Source organism: Pogona vitticeps, chromosome 3 (assembly GCF_051106095.1).
Source record: "Pogona vitticeps strain Pit_001003342236 chromosome 3, PviZW2.1, whole genome shotgun sequence".
In the NCBI taxonomy this organism is placed as follows: Eukaryota; Metazoa; Chordata; class Lepidosauria; order Squamata; family Agamidae; genus Pogona; species Pogona vitticeps.
In genome coordinates this window covers 252,897,715-252,913,485 of record NC_135785.1, presented here as the reverse complement: position 1 = coordinate 252,913,485, position 15,771 = coordinate 252,897,715, and the positions used below count along the sequence as shown (strand labels likewise).

Genomic DNA, 15,771 nt, shown 5'->3' with positions numbered 1-15,771 from the left:
GTCAGGGAAGCAGAAAGGAGAGTTAATGCACGGCCATGTGCGGTGTGGCCTTCATACCCATTACTTCATGCAAATGGGAAATAATTCTTGTTTCAGTACCATTGTGAGAGAGCCCCCAGCAGGGTTGACGTTTCTGTAATTTCATTTTCTTGTTATAGATTTGCTCACGATTGCTGGAAACTACACGGGGAGGCTTCAGAAATGGAAAATGGGATCAATTTGACCACTATGCAAAAGTCATTCATTTACCAGGGGGAAAAGCTTTACTAGAAAGCATACCCAAATCTTTTCAGCTTGTTTGCAGCACTCAAGGCAACAATTCTGGAAGGAAACAACCTCCAGGAGGTTGACTTTGATATCTATTGAGATGCAAATGGAAATGCCTACCAAACCACTTTGTTTCACATTCACTTCATCTGCTAGTATCGATTTCTGGTCAGGATGGATATATCTGGGGCTAGTTATAAACTGAAGAGTTTTGAGAACCTACTTTATTAGGAATGGTTGAGGGAGTTGGGTATGTTTAGCATGGAGAAGAGGATGTGGTAGTCATTTTCAAATATTTGAAAGGCAATTATGATTAAGAGATTGTTGTTCTCTGCTGCTCCAGAAGGTAGGACCTGAACCAGAGGGTTCAAATTGTTGGAAGGTTTTCAGCTAAATGGGACGAGAAACTTCCTGGAAGTAAGAGGAGTTTGACAATGGAATGGACTATGTTGGAAAGTAGTAGACTTCCCTTCATTTGAACTTTTTCAGAAGAGGTTGGGTGGCCATCTGTCAGTTATGCTTTAGCTGCAGTTTCCTTCCATTGATGAGGGTTAAATGAGATGACTCTTGTAGGCTCCAAATGCTGCAGTGCTATAATTCTGTTCCCAAAATGTGGAAAAGTGGGGGGTTTTTTGGGGGGGGGGATTACACCTTAAAGAACTCATGACCCAATCTAGTCAGTGGCCACGATAGTTGGGAGACTAGGGGAGCTGTGTTTTGAAGAAGTAATTTCTCCATGTTGCTTGCGTTTCTTACCTTGATAGTTCACCTTTATTTGCATCCCAGTTGTCCATGATAATTGACGAACCACATTAAAAGTGATTCACAGAAGAGATTTATTTCTTTTGGTTTTTTTTATTTTCATTACATTTGTATCCTGCTATCTAGTTCTTGAGCAGTACTCTGGGCAGCTAACAATAGTTAAAACACAACTGCCCAATCCCACCCACAAGAACATAAATAAAGAGAAACAATAAACATTAAAATTCAGGGTGTCAAAAAAAGGAAAAGGAAAGGAAACCTGGACAGCAAATCAAAATCAATAGTCAATTCAGTTCAGTTCACAGGCCCATGAAGATGTCAAAAGGGTAAGATAAAGTGTAGCATTTCAAGATAGTGCACTGTTTGTTTCAGATTAAAAATTGACTAATCATTCAAATATCAGTAAACACACACTGAGTTAAAAATAAAAAGAGGTTCTGTAGAAAATACAGTTTGGTAAAACAGATTCCATATCTTTTTTTTTCTTGCACTTAACATGAATTAAGATGAAGGAATAAATTTGATTTTCACAGATTTAATGTAATTTTATATAAAAAATATAGTGTCCAGTTTTTTAAAAAAAATATTTTATTCATCATATCATATATCATATTTATCATATGTTACATATGTGTTGAGGTAAAAATCCCATGAATGTACCGCCAATGTAGACAGTGTGCAAGGCAAATGATATCAGCAGAATGTCACATATATATTGTGCTATTTTTCTTCTTACTAGCCCCTGAAGAAGTCCACAAAGTAAACTGCCCAAAATATTTTCGGTTCTTGTTATAAAACTAAGTGAATAAAACTATTTTTTCTAATAATTTGAGGCAGGGTAATGTCTCTTTATAATTGAGGAAAATATGGGCAAAAAAATTAATGACATACATTTTTTACATATTATATATGAGAAAAATCTCCAATTTTCCTGAACAGATCTCTGGTTTTTCCTTTTCTATTATTTTCCTCTATTTCTTTGCATTGTTCATTTAAGAAGGCCATCTTGTCTCTCCTTGCTATTCTTTGGAAGTCTGCATTCAATTTTCTGTAACTTTCCCTGTCTCCCTTGCATTTTGTTTTCCTTCTCCTCTCTGCTATTTCTAAGGCCTCATTGGACAGCCACTTTGCTTTCTTGCATTTCCTTTTCTTTGGGATGGTTTTTGTTGCTGCCTCCTGTACAATGTTACGAGCCTCTATCCAAAGTTCTTCAGGCACTCTGTCCACCAAATCGAGTTCCTTAAATCTGTTCTTCAATTCCACTGTGTATTCATAAGGGATTTGGTTTAGATTGTAACTGACTAGCCCAGTGGTTTTTCCTAATCTCTTCAGTTTAAGCTTGAATTTTGCTATGAGAAGCTGATGATCAGAGCCACAATCAGCTCCAGGTCTTGTTTTTGCTGACGGTATAGAGCTTCTCCATCTTTGGCTGCAGAGAATATAATCAATTGAATAGCAAGGAGAGACAAGAGGGCCTTCTTAAATGAACAATGCAAAGAAATAGAGGAAAATAATAGAAAAGGAAAAACCAGAGATCTGTTCAGGAGAATTGGAGATATTAAAGGAACATTTTGTGCAAAGACGAACACGATAAAGGAAAAAAATGGGAGAGACCTCACAGAAGCAGAAGACATCAAGAAGAGGTGGCAAGAATACACAGAGGAACTATACCAGAAAGACTTGGATATCCCTTACAACCCAGATAGTGTGGTTGCTGACCTTGAGCCAGACATCCTGGAGAGTGAAGTCAAGTGGGCCTTAGAAAGCTTGTCTAACAACAAGGCCAGTGGAGGTGATGGCATTCCAGTGGAACTATTTAAAATCTTGAAAGATGATGCTGTTAAGGTGCTACATTCAATATGCCAGCAAGTTTGGAAAACTCAGCAGTGGCCAGAGGACTGGAAAAGATCAGTTTACATACCAATCCCAAAGAAGGGCAGTGCCAAAGAATGCCCCAACTACCATACAATTGCACTCATTTCCCACGCTAGCAAGGTTATGCTCAAAATCCTGCAAGGTAGGATTCAGCAGTATGTGGACCAAGAACTCCCAGAAGTGCAAGCTGGATTTCGAAGGGCAGAGGAACTCGAGACCAAATTGCTAACATGCGCTGGATTATGGAGAAAGCCAGAGAGTTCCAGAAAAACATCTACTTCTGCTTCATTGACTATGCAAAAGCCTTTGACTGTGTCGACCACAACAAACTATGGCAAGTCCTTAAAGAAATGGGAGTGCCTGACCACCTTATCTATCTCCTGATAAACCTATACGTGGGACAGGAAGCAACAGTTAGAACTGGATACGGAAACACGGATTGGTTCAAAATTGGGAAAGGGGTACGACAAGGCTGTATATTATCCCCCTGCTTATTTAACTTATATGCAGAATACATCATGCGAAAGGCAGGACTGGAGGAATCCCAAACTGGAATTAAGATTGCCGGAAGAAATATCAACAACCTCCGATATGCAGATGATACCACTCTGATGGCAGAAAGTGAAGAGGAATTAAGGAACCTTGTAATGAGGGTGAAAGAGGAGAGCGCAAAAAATGGTCTGAAGCTCAACATCAAAAAAACTAAGATCATGGCCACTGGTCCCATCACGTCCTGGCAAATAGAAGGGGAAGATATGGAGGTAGTGACAGATTTTACTTTCTTGGGCTCCATGATCACTGCAGATGGTGACAGCAGCCCCGAAATTAAAAGAAGCCTGCTTCTTGGGAGGAAAGCAATGACAAACCTTGACAGCATCTTAAAAAGCAGAGACATCACCTTGCCGACAAAAGTCTGAATAGTCAAAGATATGGTTTTAACCATATATTGTCCCCCTGCTTATTTAACTTATATGCAGAATACATCATGCGAAAGGCAGGACTGAAGGAATCCAAAGCCGGAATTAAGATTGCCGGAAGAAATATCAACAACCTCCGATATGCAGATGATACCACTCTGATGGCAGAAAGTGAAGAGGAATTAAAGAACCTTGTAATGAGGGTGAAAGAGGAGAGTGCAAAAAATGGTCTGAAGCTCAACATCAAAAAAACTAAGATCATGGCCACTGGTCCCATCACGTCCTGGCAAATAGAAGGGGAAGATATGGAGGTAGTGACAGATTTTACTTTCTTGGGCTCCATGATCACTGTAGATGGGGACAGCAGCCCCGAAATTAAAAGACGCCTGCTTCTTGGGAGGAAAGCAATGACAAACCCTGAAAGCATCTTAAAAAGCAGAGACATCACCTTGCCGACAAAAGCATGCATAGTCAAAGATATGGTTTTTCCTGTAGTGATGTACGGAAGTGAGAGCTGGACCATAAGGAAGGCTGACCGCCAAAGAATTGATGCTTTTGAATTGTGGTGCTGGAGAAGACTCTTGAGAGTCCCCTGGACTGCAAGGAGAACAAACCTATCCATTCTAAAGGAAATCAAGCCTGAATGCTCACTGGAAGGACAGATCCTGAAGCTGAGGCTCCAGTACTTTGGCCATCTCATGAGAAGAGAAGACTCCCTGGAAAAGACGCTGATGTTGGGAAAGTGTGAAGGCAAGAGGAGAAGGGGACGACAGAGGATGAGATGGTTGGACAGTGTCATCGAAACGACCAGCATGAATTTGGCCCAGCTCCGGGAGGCAGTGGAAGACAGGAGGGCCTGGCGTGCTCTAGTCCATGGGGTCACGAAGAGTCGGACACGACTCAACGACTAAACAACAATATGAGAAAATCTTTTATTTGCTAGTTTTACATATACATACACACACATACATACATACACACATACATACATCTTTCAAAATAGTGGCTAGAATCCTATTGCGGATTAATGCCGCCAACTTGTGTAGTGGGCATACAATAGAACTGCAAACAGCAAGTCATGAATTAGTGACAGCTCACCACTCTGGTTTATGTCATAAATCATGGCTCCATCAATGTTGTCCACCCCTTGCCATAGAAGAACTCCAAATCATTCCACATGTGGTGATGCTGATGGTTTTGACAAGTACATGAGATATTTTCGGAAGTACAGTACAATCTTGATAGTGGCATTTTCAATTAATTTTCCTGGGTTTTTCATTGTTAATGGTATGACCTGGAACTCTGCATGACTATAGAATCCAGTTCTTCATCCACAGTCAGAAAAGATGGGTGCATTCATTTTGCCAGCTGCACGTCTTATATAAAATCTTCTGTTAAAACAAGAAGAATAACTAGATTCTTAAGCAACAACTGCAGATGTGGCAGGGTAACAAACAAATTTTCTCTCTCATCCTGTTAGTCTGGGTGAGCAGAATATCAACGTGTTGTCCTTCTGTGACTTGTGCATGTGTTTTACGAAAGAAAAGATACAAGAGGGAGAATCCTCACTGTGTTTCCTCTCCTATGTTGACACGGAGATAGATTCAAATGGAATGATGGCATAGCAATTTTATTTGACATTCGAGATAGCCAACTGGTATATGGCTTGTTTGCTCATCTTCTTTGCCTCTTCCAGTGCCACTGCCACCTGGCTAACATGGCACGAATTTACTTTTGGCTAAAGGGCCGAGCCAATTAGCACAAATTACAGCCATAGGCTTCCGAAGTTTTACTCAGTTTCCCCTGGCATTTATGCATGGCAAAAATGGAACAAAATTGTATAATGATCATGTGGGTATCAAGCTAGCCAGCAGAAAGATAAGTATTTATAGCTACTGCTAGAAGTACTAATTACATGCTAATTACAAGCAGACTAGAATACCGTAATTTTCACTGAAAACGAGAGAGTGATACAGTTGTTAAAAATCTGTGCTGAAGCTCCATATTAACAATTAGCTGTTTAGGAGACACCGAATTTTGTCAGACAAAAAAAAAAGACAAATTTTGTTTTATATCCATCTATGTTTTCATTTGCCTGTAAATGAGTACATTTTGACATCTTTTAGCTGCTGAGAGGTGAGGGATGCTGAATGAGTAGCATTTTGTTCAGAGCAAAGATCCATTGCTTAGCTGCCGCATTCATTAGCACCAGCCACCCCACTCGCTGGATTTTTTTTGGAGGGCTTTAAGTTAGAAATGTTTTGCTTACTTATGAAGTTTGGAAGGAGTGCTTCATTTTGGGGCAGACTCTACTCCTGAGTCTAAGGGAGACATGCTCCAGCCCTGTCACCACCCAAGGGGCCATATTTCATTTGGACAGCTGCCCCCCCCCGAGGATATAATGGTAAGATCCCATATGTTACACAAAGAAAATCCACCGTGGGGATTGTCTTCCTGCAAAAGAAACAGCACTCTGCTTCAGATTGGCTACCAGCAGCCTTTGTATCCTTCCTGAGACATTCCCATGGGTTCTGACCTCCATTTTCAAATCACTATTCTGAAGAAACATTGGCATGAGACCCATATAATGAATGCTGGGTTTTTCAACCTTCTCATGAAGATACTCTTATTGTAGGTCAGTGAGCTAGTGGCAGTTTTCTGGAAGTGGAACTGACTCAGAAAGAAGGGCACAAATCACTGCCAACATTATGGGGAAATGTTGGGTATTTATAGAAGTATAATGCAAAAAATGTATTCATGAAGGCTTTCACGGCCAGGATCTAATGGTTGTTGTGGGTTTTTCGGGCTCTTTGGCCGTGTTCTGAAGGTTGTTCTTCCTAACGTTTCGCCAGTCTCTGTGGCTGGCATCTTCAGAGGACAGCACTCTGTGCTCTGGCGTATGCTGTCCTCTGAAGATGCTGGCCACAGGGACTGGCGAAACGTTAGGAAGAACAACCTTTAGAACACGACCAAAGAGCCCGAAAAACCTACAACAACCATTATAATGCAACAGTTTTGGTGCTTGAGTTTGCTTCTCTTAAAAGATGTAAACAGCTTTTGGTCATTTATTTTCTTGTTTAGCAAATGTACACTTCATTGCTTCAGGAAATTCATTCTGAGATACATTAGAAGCAAAGATTTCAAAGTTTACAGAAGCCCCTAAGAGCTGGACTTCATGAGTGCAACCATGCTCGGGGCCATTACAGAAACATGTGGCAACGTCTTGCTACGTATTAGGGATGGAAAAACATGCACTGCTTTCTATTCAGGAAATCACACAGTTTTCTTCTCCTTGTGATGGAAGTTTTTAAAATTGGTTTCAGAAAATGTACAGTGTACAAAACAATGATTATCTGTGCCTAGTTGTGTCATAATACATAATAATAACATGCTGTCAAGTTAATTCTATGAGTGGCCTTAGATCAGATGGGCAGAAGGAAGGAAGGAAGGAAGGAAGGAAGGAAGGAAGGAAGGAAGGAAGGAAGGAAGGAAGGAAGGAAGGAAGGAAGGAAGGAAGGAAGGAAGGAAGGAAGGAAGGGTGGGTGGGTGGGTGGGTGGGTGGATGGATGGATGGATGGATGGATGGATGGATGGATGGATGGATGGATGGATAGATAGATAGATAGATAGATAGATAGATAGATAGATAGATAGATAGATAGATAGATAGATAGATAGATAGATAGATAGATAGATAGATAGATGGATAGATTCTGACTTACGGTGATGTTTTTCTGGTAGAGAATACGCAGAAATGGTTTACCATTCTGGGGCCATCCTGGGATTGTGCAGCTTGCCAAAAACTACATAGACCGACTTCTCTTACAGGAGATACAGTGAGAAATCAAACTCCCAGCCTCTGGCTCCACAACCGGATACCTAAACCATTGTACTTTAAAACAAATAAAAAAGCCACGTGATAGATTATTTACAACGCATCTTTATGAGCAGTCTGCTTTTCCTTCTGAGTTTGGTATCCACGTGTCTGCGTGTGTCCATGTGGGCACATTCCTTTGGGGGAAAAAACAACAACTAGAAAAATGAGTGTCTCACTCCCATACTGGAGGTAGCAACATTTACGGCAGAAGTATTGATAGGCTGTTGTGCCATGCCAAGGCAAGCCTTTCTTGACTCTAAGCAAGATGTTGGTGAGATTTTAATCACATCCCTACTTTCTAGTTAGGCATCCTTCCGTCTCGAAAGGCTATGGTAACGTGCTCTGTATGGAGGACTTGGAACACCATCTAGTCTACTTTCTATAACAAAGAAATAATATCTATTTTACCCAGACTAGTGAAACCGTCCAGAATATTGCTTTGCACTAACGGGGTGGCACATAAATCAGTGAATTAAATAAGTGAAATAACTAACCAACCCTGGAGAAGAAACAGGAAAAAAGTGCAGTGATCCAGCTGTGAGCAAATAATTCCTTAGGAAGAGAGAATGAGACCAATGGGCCTTTCTGGCTGCAGTTTTGGGTTATTTATCGTGAGCCTTGGTGCTCACCTTCCACCAAACATGAGTAAACTCATGAACCTTTTCCACTTTGATGACTAAGCAGCCATGTTATTATCTGTTAGGAAGAATAGGTTGAGAGTGTCAAAATGCAGGATGTGTTAATGTTAAGTAGATCTATACGTTGGTTTGCTGTTTGATTTGTCACAGAATATGCATGTAAAGAAGATATGTAAAAGGATCTCTGCTAAGGTGTGTGTGTGTTTTTTTTTTTTACCTGATGCACACTTTCTGGACCAAAGATGCAATTTGGAGTGGCAAATCTGTGCCATGCATGGCATGGAAGAAAGGAATATTTGACAGTATGTGTGCATGCAGAACATCACACACAAAACCTGCAACCATTTCTGCACTGGTCCCAGTTACAGTTAATGGGCTGTCTGTTCCTTTGAGAGGTTCACATATCTGTCTAGCTATCTGTCTGTAAATACACGTTCGTTTTTTGGTTTTTGGAGGGGGAAAAAAGGGGAAAAATAATAACATAGAGCTGGCAAGAACAGGCTTCGAGGTAGGAAAAGGAAGAAGGCCATGGACCCAAATTTGGCAGAGCAAACCATATGTATTCATCTGTACATAGTGCCACAAATGAAATGGTGGGTGAGACCTTAATGGTATGTTTCAATAGACTGACAAATCAGGCAGCATGATGGCTGCTGAAATGTCCATTTTTTATGCACATACATGATGCACACATTAAGAGCTTTATTGCATTGATATTAAATCATGAGAACTTGCTTGTTGCAAAGAACAGAAAAATGAGCCTGCTCTCCAGAAAGTGCTTGATTGTACAGTTGGATGTGCCATTAACTCATATGGGGGTCTTGGCGAAAGCAGTCTGTCTCATCTTCAGGCTCCCAGCTGAATCCTGCCTGAAACTGTGGTGAGCTGCTACCAGCCAGAATTGATAACCCTGGATTAGATAGATCAGTGGTCTTATTTAGGGTAAGACAGCTACATGTGTTCTTCTTGCTGGAGGAAGAGGAAGCCACATCACACAGAAAGTGTGCACTGATTGTTTGTTTAACCAAGCCTGTCTGTCCTCCATCCCCTGTTCAGCCATGTCAAAGACTGTTCTGACGTCAGTGGCACATACAGTGGTGCCTCGCTTAGCGATTGCCTCATTTAATGATGTATTCGCTTAGTGATGAGGTTTTTGGAGTGATCCTGCGCTCCGTGTAGCAATGTTTCCAATGGGAAAATTTTTCATAGCGATGTTCGGGACCTTGCCTCGCTTAGCGATGACAGTTTAGGTCCCCCTGTTTCGCTTAGCGATGTCCGTTTTTGCTATTTTTAAAGTGTCTTAAAATGTTCAAAAACTTGTAAAACCTTTGCAAACTTAATTTGGCTTTGTTCTGACTCTTCGTTAATTTTTGGTGAATTTTCCCCCCATTGGAATGCATTGAACTGTAGGTTTGACAGCTGTCAAACCTACAGTTCAGTGCATTCCAATGGGGGGGGGGAATTCACCAAAAATTAACGAAGAGTCAGAACAAAGCCAAATTAAGTTTGCAAAGGTTTTACAAGGTGCACTAACAATTCCAAGCATTTAAAACAGTTTTTGTACATTTTAAGATATTTTAAAAATAGCGAAAACGGACCTGTCAAAACCATTGAAATGCATTGAAACCTATTCAATGCATTCCAATGGGGGAACCACATTTTGCTTAGCGATGTGTCCTATGGCGATTTTTGCTTAGGGATGGTAATCCATTCCCATTGGAACGGATTATCTGGTTTTCAATGCATTCCTATGGGAGATGGTGTTTCGCTTAGTGATGTTTTCCCATAGTGATGTTTTTTTGAACCAATTAACATCTAATTGATGTCGAGCTGGACAAACGCATTGGGAAAGCAGCTACCATGTTCTCTAGACTCACAAAGAGAGTATGGCTCAATAAGAAACTGACAACACATACCAAGATCCAGGTCTATAGAGCCTGTGTCCTGAGCACACTCCTGTACTGCAGTGAGTCCTGGACACTTTGTGCCCGGCAGGAGAGGAAGCTGAACACCTTCCGTATGCGTTGCCTCTGACGGATTTTTGGTATCACCTGGCAGGACAGAGTTCCAAATAGAGTAGTCCTAGAACGAGCTGGAATGTTCAGCATGCATACATTACTGAAACAGCGACGTCTACGCTGGCTTGGGCACATTGTGAGAATGGCTGATGGTCGGATTCCAAAGGATCTCCTATATGGAGAATTAGTGCAGGGAAATCGCCCCAGAGGGAGACCACAGCTGTGATACAAGGATATCTGCAAGCGGGATCTGACGGCCTTAGGAATAGACCTCAACAGATGAGAAACTCTGACATCTGATCGTTCAGCCTGGAGGCAGGCGGTACATCACGGCCTCTCCCAATTTGAAGAGACCCTTGTCCAGCAGGCCGAGGCAAAGAGGAAGTCACAAAGGAAGCAAAACCAGGGAGCTGGACAGGGGACAGATTGGATTTGTCTTCAGTGTGGAAGAGATTGTAACTCTCGAATTGGCCTCCTCAGCCACACTAGACACTGTTCCAAGTCCTCCATACAGAGCACGCTACCATAGTCTTTCGAGACTGAAGGATGCCTACACACAACATCGCTAAGCGAGGCACCACTGTAATTGGCTTGATTTGTGTCCTAGACCCTGAGTCCCCACATGTTTTGCCCCCACTTTTCATACAAAACCGACTACGACCTCTGATGCAGGGCTTTCCTTATTCATGTAGCCACTTCTCCATCTATAGTTCATTATGGGTTTCCCATAAAGTCTTCTGCTACACACATTGCATCAGGGACATGCAGTTATATTGTGATGGTTGATTTATGTGCTATCTTAAGGTATGCAGAGGAAGGCACTTTGTTATATTAGGAAAATAAAGAGCTACAGTTGTTTCTTTTTTACTGTTCTTTGGGGAGGGACAAAATATATATTTAGCCTTTGCTGACAGTTCAGCTGTTGATGATCACGAATTACAAAATTTGTAAATAAGATAATTTATGTTCTCTTCAATTCTCAAAAGGTACATAAAATGTTGACTGGAATCCAACTGGCAGCGCAAGGAAGAACTTGCTCATACTCCAGTATTGCCATTAATCTCAGGTTATGACTATGAATACAGAAACCCCACATACTCTGCTCCTGACTTATGCCTCGAATATTTGTTGGCTTTATACCATTTTAATAGTTATGACCTCACCTTCAGGATTCTTTTGGAGCAGAAAGGGAATGTTCTTTGTCTTCTCCCTCAAAATTATAGTTTTCAGAGTTTGTTGCAAAAGAAGAAATGGCAATTGATCCAGTTCTGTCTTGAGACAGTACTAGAGGTACTGTAATTTAGGGTACTAAAGAATAGCGGCTACATTCTTTATTTTCATTGATTTTAGTTGTGCCAAATTTATGGGCAACATTGGGAAGAAATTTTCAAGCCGTGTGAGATTCATGTCTCTAGGCGAGATTGAAACAAAAGGCATTATTTATTTTGCCCCGTTGCCTGATCGAGGTCTCTGTAATCAGTGCAAACTAACTGTGCAAAACCAACACTTTTCATTTTTGGAAGCAAAACACATGCATGCTGCAAGCACACAACAACTGACTGATTATGTAAGGAAAAAAAACCTTCCGATAGTTAAAAGTTCGCAGTACAGTAGTCATTGTTATTTTATGCAGCTTGTATTATTTTCATTAAAGAGTTACTTGTACAGTTTGTATAAAAATTAGGTCTCAGTCTGTTCAGAAAGCTCCATAACACACCTCACACTCTGGGAGGGTAATTCTGTAATTCCGAAACAAGAATCCCTATTGCATCTTTGCTTACATCTGTCTAGAGACAGGAATGTGTCCAGAGGACGGCGACTAAAACGGTTAAAGGTCTGGAAACCATGTCCTACGAGGAGCGGCTTAGGGAGTTGGGAATGTTTAGACTTACAAAAAGGTCAAGAGGGGACATGATAGCCATGTTTAAATATTTGAAAGGATGTCATGTTGAAGAGGGAACAGGTTTGTTTTCCAGAGCTCCAGAGACTAGGACACGGAGCAATGATTTCAAACAACAGGAAAAGAGATTCCATCTGAACATTAGGAAGAACTTCCTGATGGTCAGAGCTGTCTGGCAGTGGAATAGGCTGCCTCGAAGGCTGGTGGAGTCTCCTCCTTTGGAGGTTTTTAAGCACAGGCTTGGATGGCCATCTGTCGGGAGTGCTTTGATGGATGTTCCCGCATGGCGGGGGGTTGGACTGGATGGCCTCACTGGTCTCTTCCAACTCTATGACTGTGTGATTCCATCCATGCCCAGTTTTGCCTATACCACTATTGTAACTCTGTATTTGCATTTGTTAATAGGATGTTATCATGATTTTAGTAGTAATGTCAAATTCGCGATTATGTTGAGAGAAATTATTATAAGAGAAATGCTAGTGTAACAGTACATTGAACAACAAAATCCTGTATTAGAGAGCATTTGCTGTTTCCACCTTTTGACAAGACAGTTTATCTCTCTTTATCTCAGAAAGAGAGGTCATTTCAACCTCATCGTCCTCACAAAGAAATGAAACATGAATAATGCAGCAACTTTTAAAATAATTGAACATTTGGCCTTGAGACTAGTTTTTGCAATATTTAACGAATTCCCATTTATTCCAGATAAGAATGCATTCTCTTTCAAATTAGAGACTTCCATGAGTAATTATATAAAATGATATGTTTATTTACACCCTTAAGTCACATTTAACTTATTTTCTGTGATTTTATTTTTTTAAAATGCTCCATTTCATTATGTCAATCTCTAATTTACTGTGCTAACTAGATGAACGTGCTGTTACTGTTTGAAAGACAACTTATTCATAGTGGGTAATAAAATTGCCCCTTATTATTGTGATGCCTTTCCTTACGCCTGCTGTCAGGAAGACAAGAGAGGCTTGCATGCAGCGCTGAGAGGGGAAGAAAAACCTCTGATGTATTGTATTAGTCTAGACAAGAGATTTTTTCTCGTTCTGATAATGAGCCTGCCTTAACTAAGAAGAATAGGGAATAAAATTCAATTCTTCATACTTAAATTGGGGTAGCATTAGTGGGAGGTGAGGGAAATAGAAATAAATAAACCTGTGAATGGATATTTGGCTGAATGAGCAATTTGTATATCTATACAATCGTAATTATGACTGCCAGGGATAAAACAGAAGCCTGTCTAATTCAGCCTTCGTTAATGAGATCGGAAACATTGGGGAATTTAGCTTGGTCAGCAAAAATGACATTTATCTGCAGCATTCCCAGTCTGCAAGGAGTTTAGCTCAGTGTATTGGTCCTCATGCAGCCCAGAAGCCAAGTTCGAACATGAGTCAAGGACCTGTGTGGTTGTACCCTATTCAGATGTTACAGGAAGAGAGAGGTCCATGTCATCCACATGCTGAGGGCATTTTGCTCCCAGACCCCTACTGCTACCAAAAGCTATATAGAGAGAATATTAAATATCACTATAAAGAAGATGGAGTGCACATCTCAGTGGCCCAAGGCTATAAGAATAATTGCTGGTCCAGAAGAGTGTTGATGGATCCGCAATCCCCACTTGCCACCAGTAGAGGGGAGCATTCTGTTTCCAGTTCTGTCACTCTCCTACATGTAGCGAGTGACTACTCCTAATCTGAAGATAAGACCCCGCTATCCATGGAGCCACCATGTGTGTTGGGACCCTTGAAAATCAGCATTCTGAAACAAAATTGGAAACTAATTTATGCTTGGGCCAAGAAAAAGACAGGAGTATAGCGTAACATTTTATATGTTATATTTTCAATGCTCACCGGAAACCTATTGGAGAAAGAGAATGCATTCTTATCTATTGGAGAAATCCGAGATCCAAACGAGGTTGGAATCTCTGTCCTTAAAGGGGAGAGGGTTTGTTTTTGCTTAATGCTTTTAAAATATTTTTTGTTGTAGTTGCTGATTGTTTGATGATTTGTTTAAGTGGATGGCTTTATTTTCTACAGCTTTGTTGGGACAAGTGATAATCTAACATAACACACAAGAGTTTACCTTCTGGTACATCAACACAATTCCTATTGTGTGGGTAGAACTCAATATACTTAATAATAATCCAGTATAAAACTAGTTGTCTTCTCAAAGTTAATTAAAGCTATTCTGCTTTTTTTTTTGATAAACAGGTCTCATAACCACAACATCAAGAAAATTGGATCGTGAACAGCAAGCAGAACATTTCCTTGAGGTAAGAGGAGATGGACATGTGCTCTAAAACATGGCTAAGCAGACTAGGGTTCAAAGTATGTATATACCAGTGAGTGTTAGTGTGTGTGTTTTACTAAAAGTGCACAATTTTCTGCTTCACAAATAAGTCTGATTCTTGCACATCCCCCTTGATTCCCTTGTTCACTCTTGATTCTACCCTCATTTCGGATTTGGCGACAGTACATTTTAATGACATTCGGATCTGCCCACAAACCATATTTTTGTAAGTTCTGACACCAATAGCAATGAGGAAATCCAGGCTTAAAAGCACTGAACTGTCTTCCAGGAATGAAATAATAGTAGCATACGATGTTCTTCTTGTGGTCTCTGTGAAATCACACATACAGATTCATTCTGTGCCTGTGCAAACATCCTTGAGATCTTCTAGAGCCTAGAAAACGATTAAGACATGCCATCTTCATTGCCCATGTTCCGCATCCAGAGGGCAGCCTTTTTGGTCACCACGGAGAGAAACCCTCAGGGGTTTTCTTAGATACCACCATCACTAGATTTCTCTCAAGCTGTATGTATATAGTTTTTCATACCTTTCTTCCATGCCTTCAGCTTTTCTCTTCCTCATTCCAAAAATATTGTTTATTATTTAATCGTCATTCAAGATTACTGGCTATCCCCATCTTTTATGGCCCCATCTGGCCCATTCTAAAGATGTGTGAGTTGTAATTAGAGATGAATGAGAATATCCCTGTCCCAAGTGAGCCTAATAGAGGTATGGCCCACAGAACCAGCCTGTCCACTCATGCTTTGCTGTGCCACCAGCTTCCCGTTTCTCCTACCAATTGCAGTAGTAGCTCCGCCGTCTCCCTGCTCGGCCGGCCACTCTAAGCAGGGGGTGGAGGATAAATCTCCCCGCATCGCTGCTGAGTTGTAGCTGTAATAATAAACTCTCCTTTGCTGAAAGACATTCAAAGTGTTTATATTACCTTGGTGATGGACATCAACCACAAAGCTGATTGTTTAATCATTAAGTCGTGTCCGACTCTTCGTGACCCCATGCACCAGAGCACGCCAGGCCCTCGGGTATTCCACTGCCTCCCGGAGTTGGGTCAAATTCATGTTGGTAGCTTCAGTGACACTGTCCACCCATCTTGTCCTCTGTCAAAAATTGATGAAGGGAGCCATTAGGAACCACCAAATATCCCTGGGATTTTATCTGTGGGAAAATCACTGCAGGCTGTTGATATAGTTGAAGCAACTT

At 41.0% G+C, this 15,771-nt stretch overlaps 1 protein-coding gene across 7 annotated transcripts in view; it reads left to right on the top strand.

The window, feature by feature from the left end:
• The window catches only part of FAT3 (FAT atypical cadherin 3), a 529,225-nt gene that overhangs the window by 329,440 nt on the left and 184,014 nt on the right, over positions 1–15,771 (top strand). For all 7 annotated transcript variants that reach the window (XM_072993570.2, XM_072993569.2, XM_072993567.2 and 4 more), the window contains exon 5: positions 14,474–14,535. In XM_072993570.2, coding sequence (XP_072849671.2) covers positions 14,474–14,535 — 62 coding nt within the window. The remainder of the gene's footprint in view (positions 1–14,473; positions 14,536–15,771) is intronic.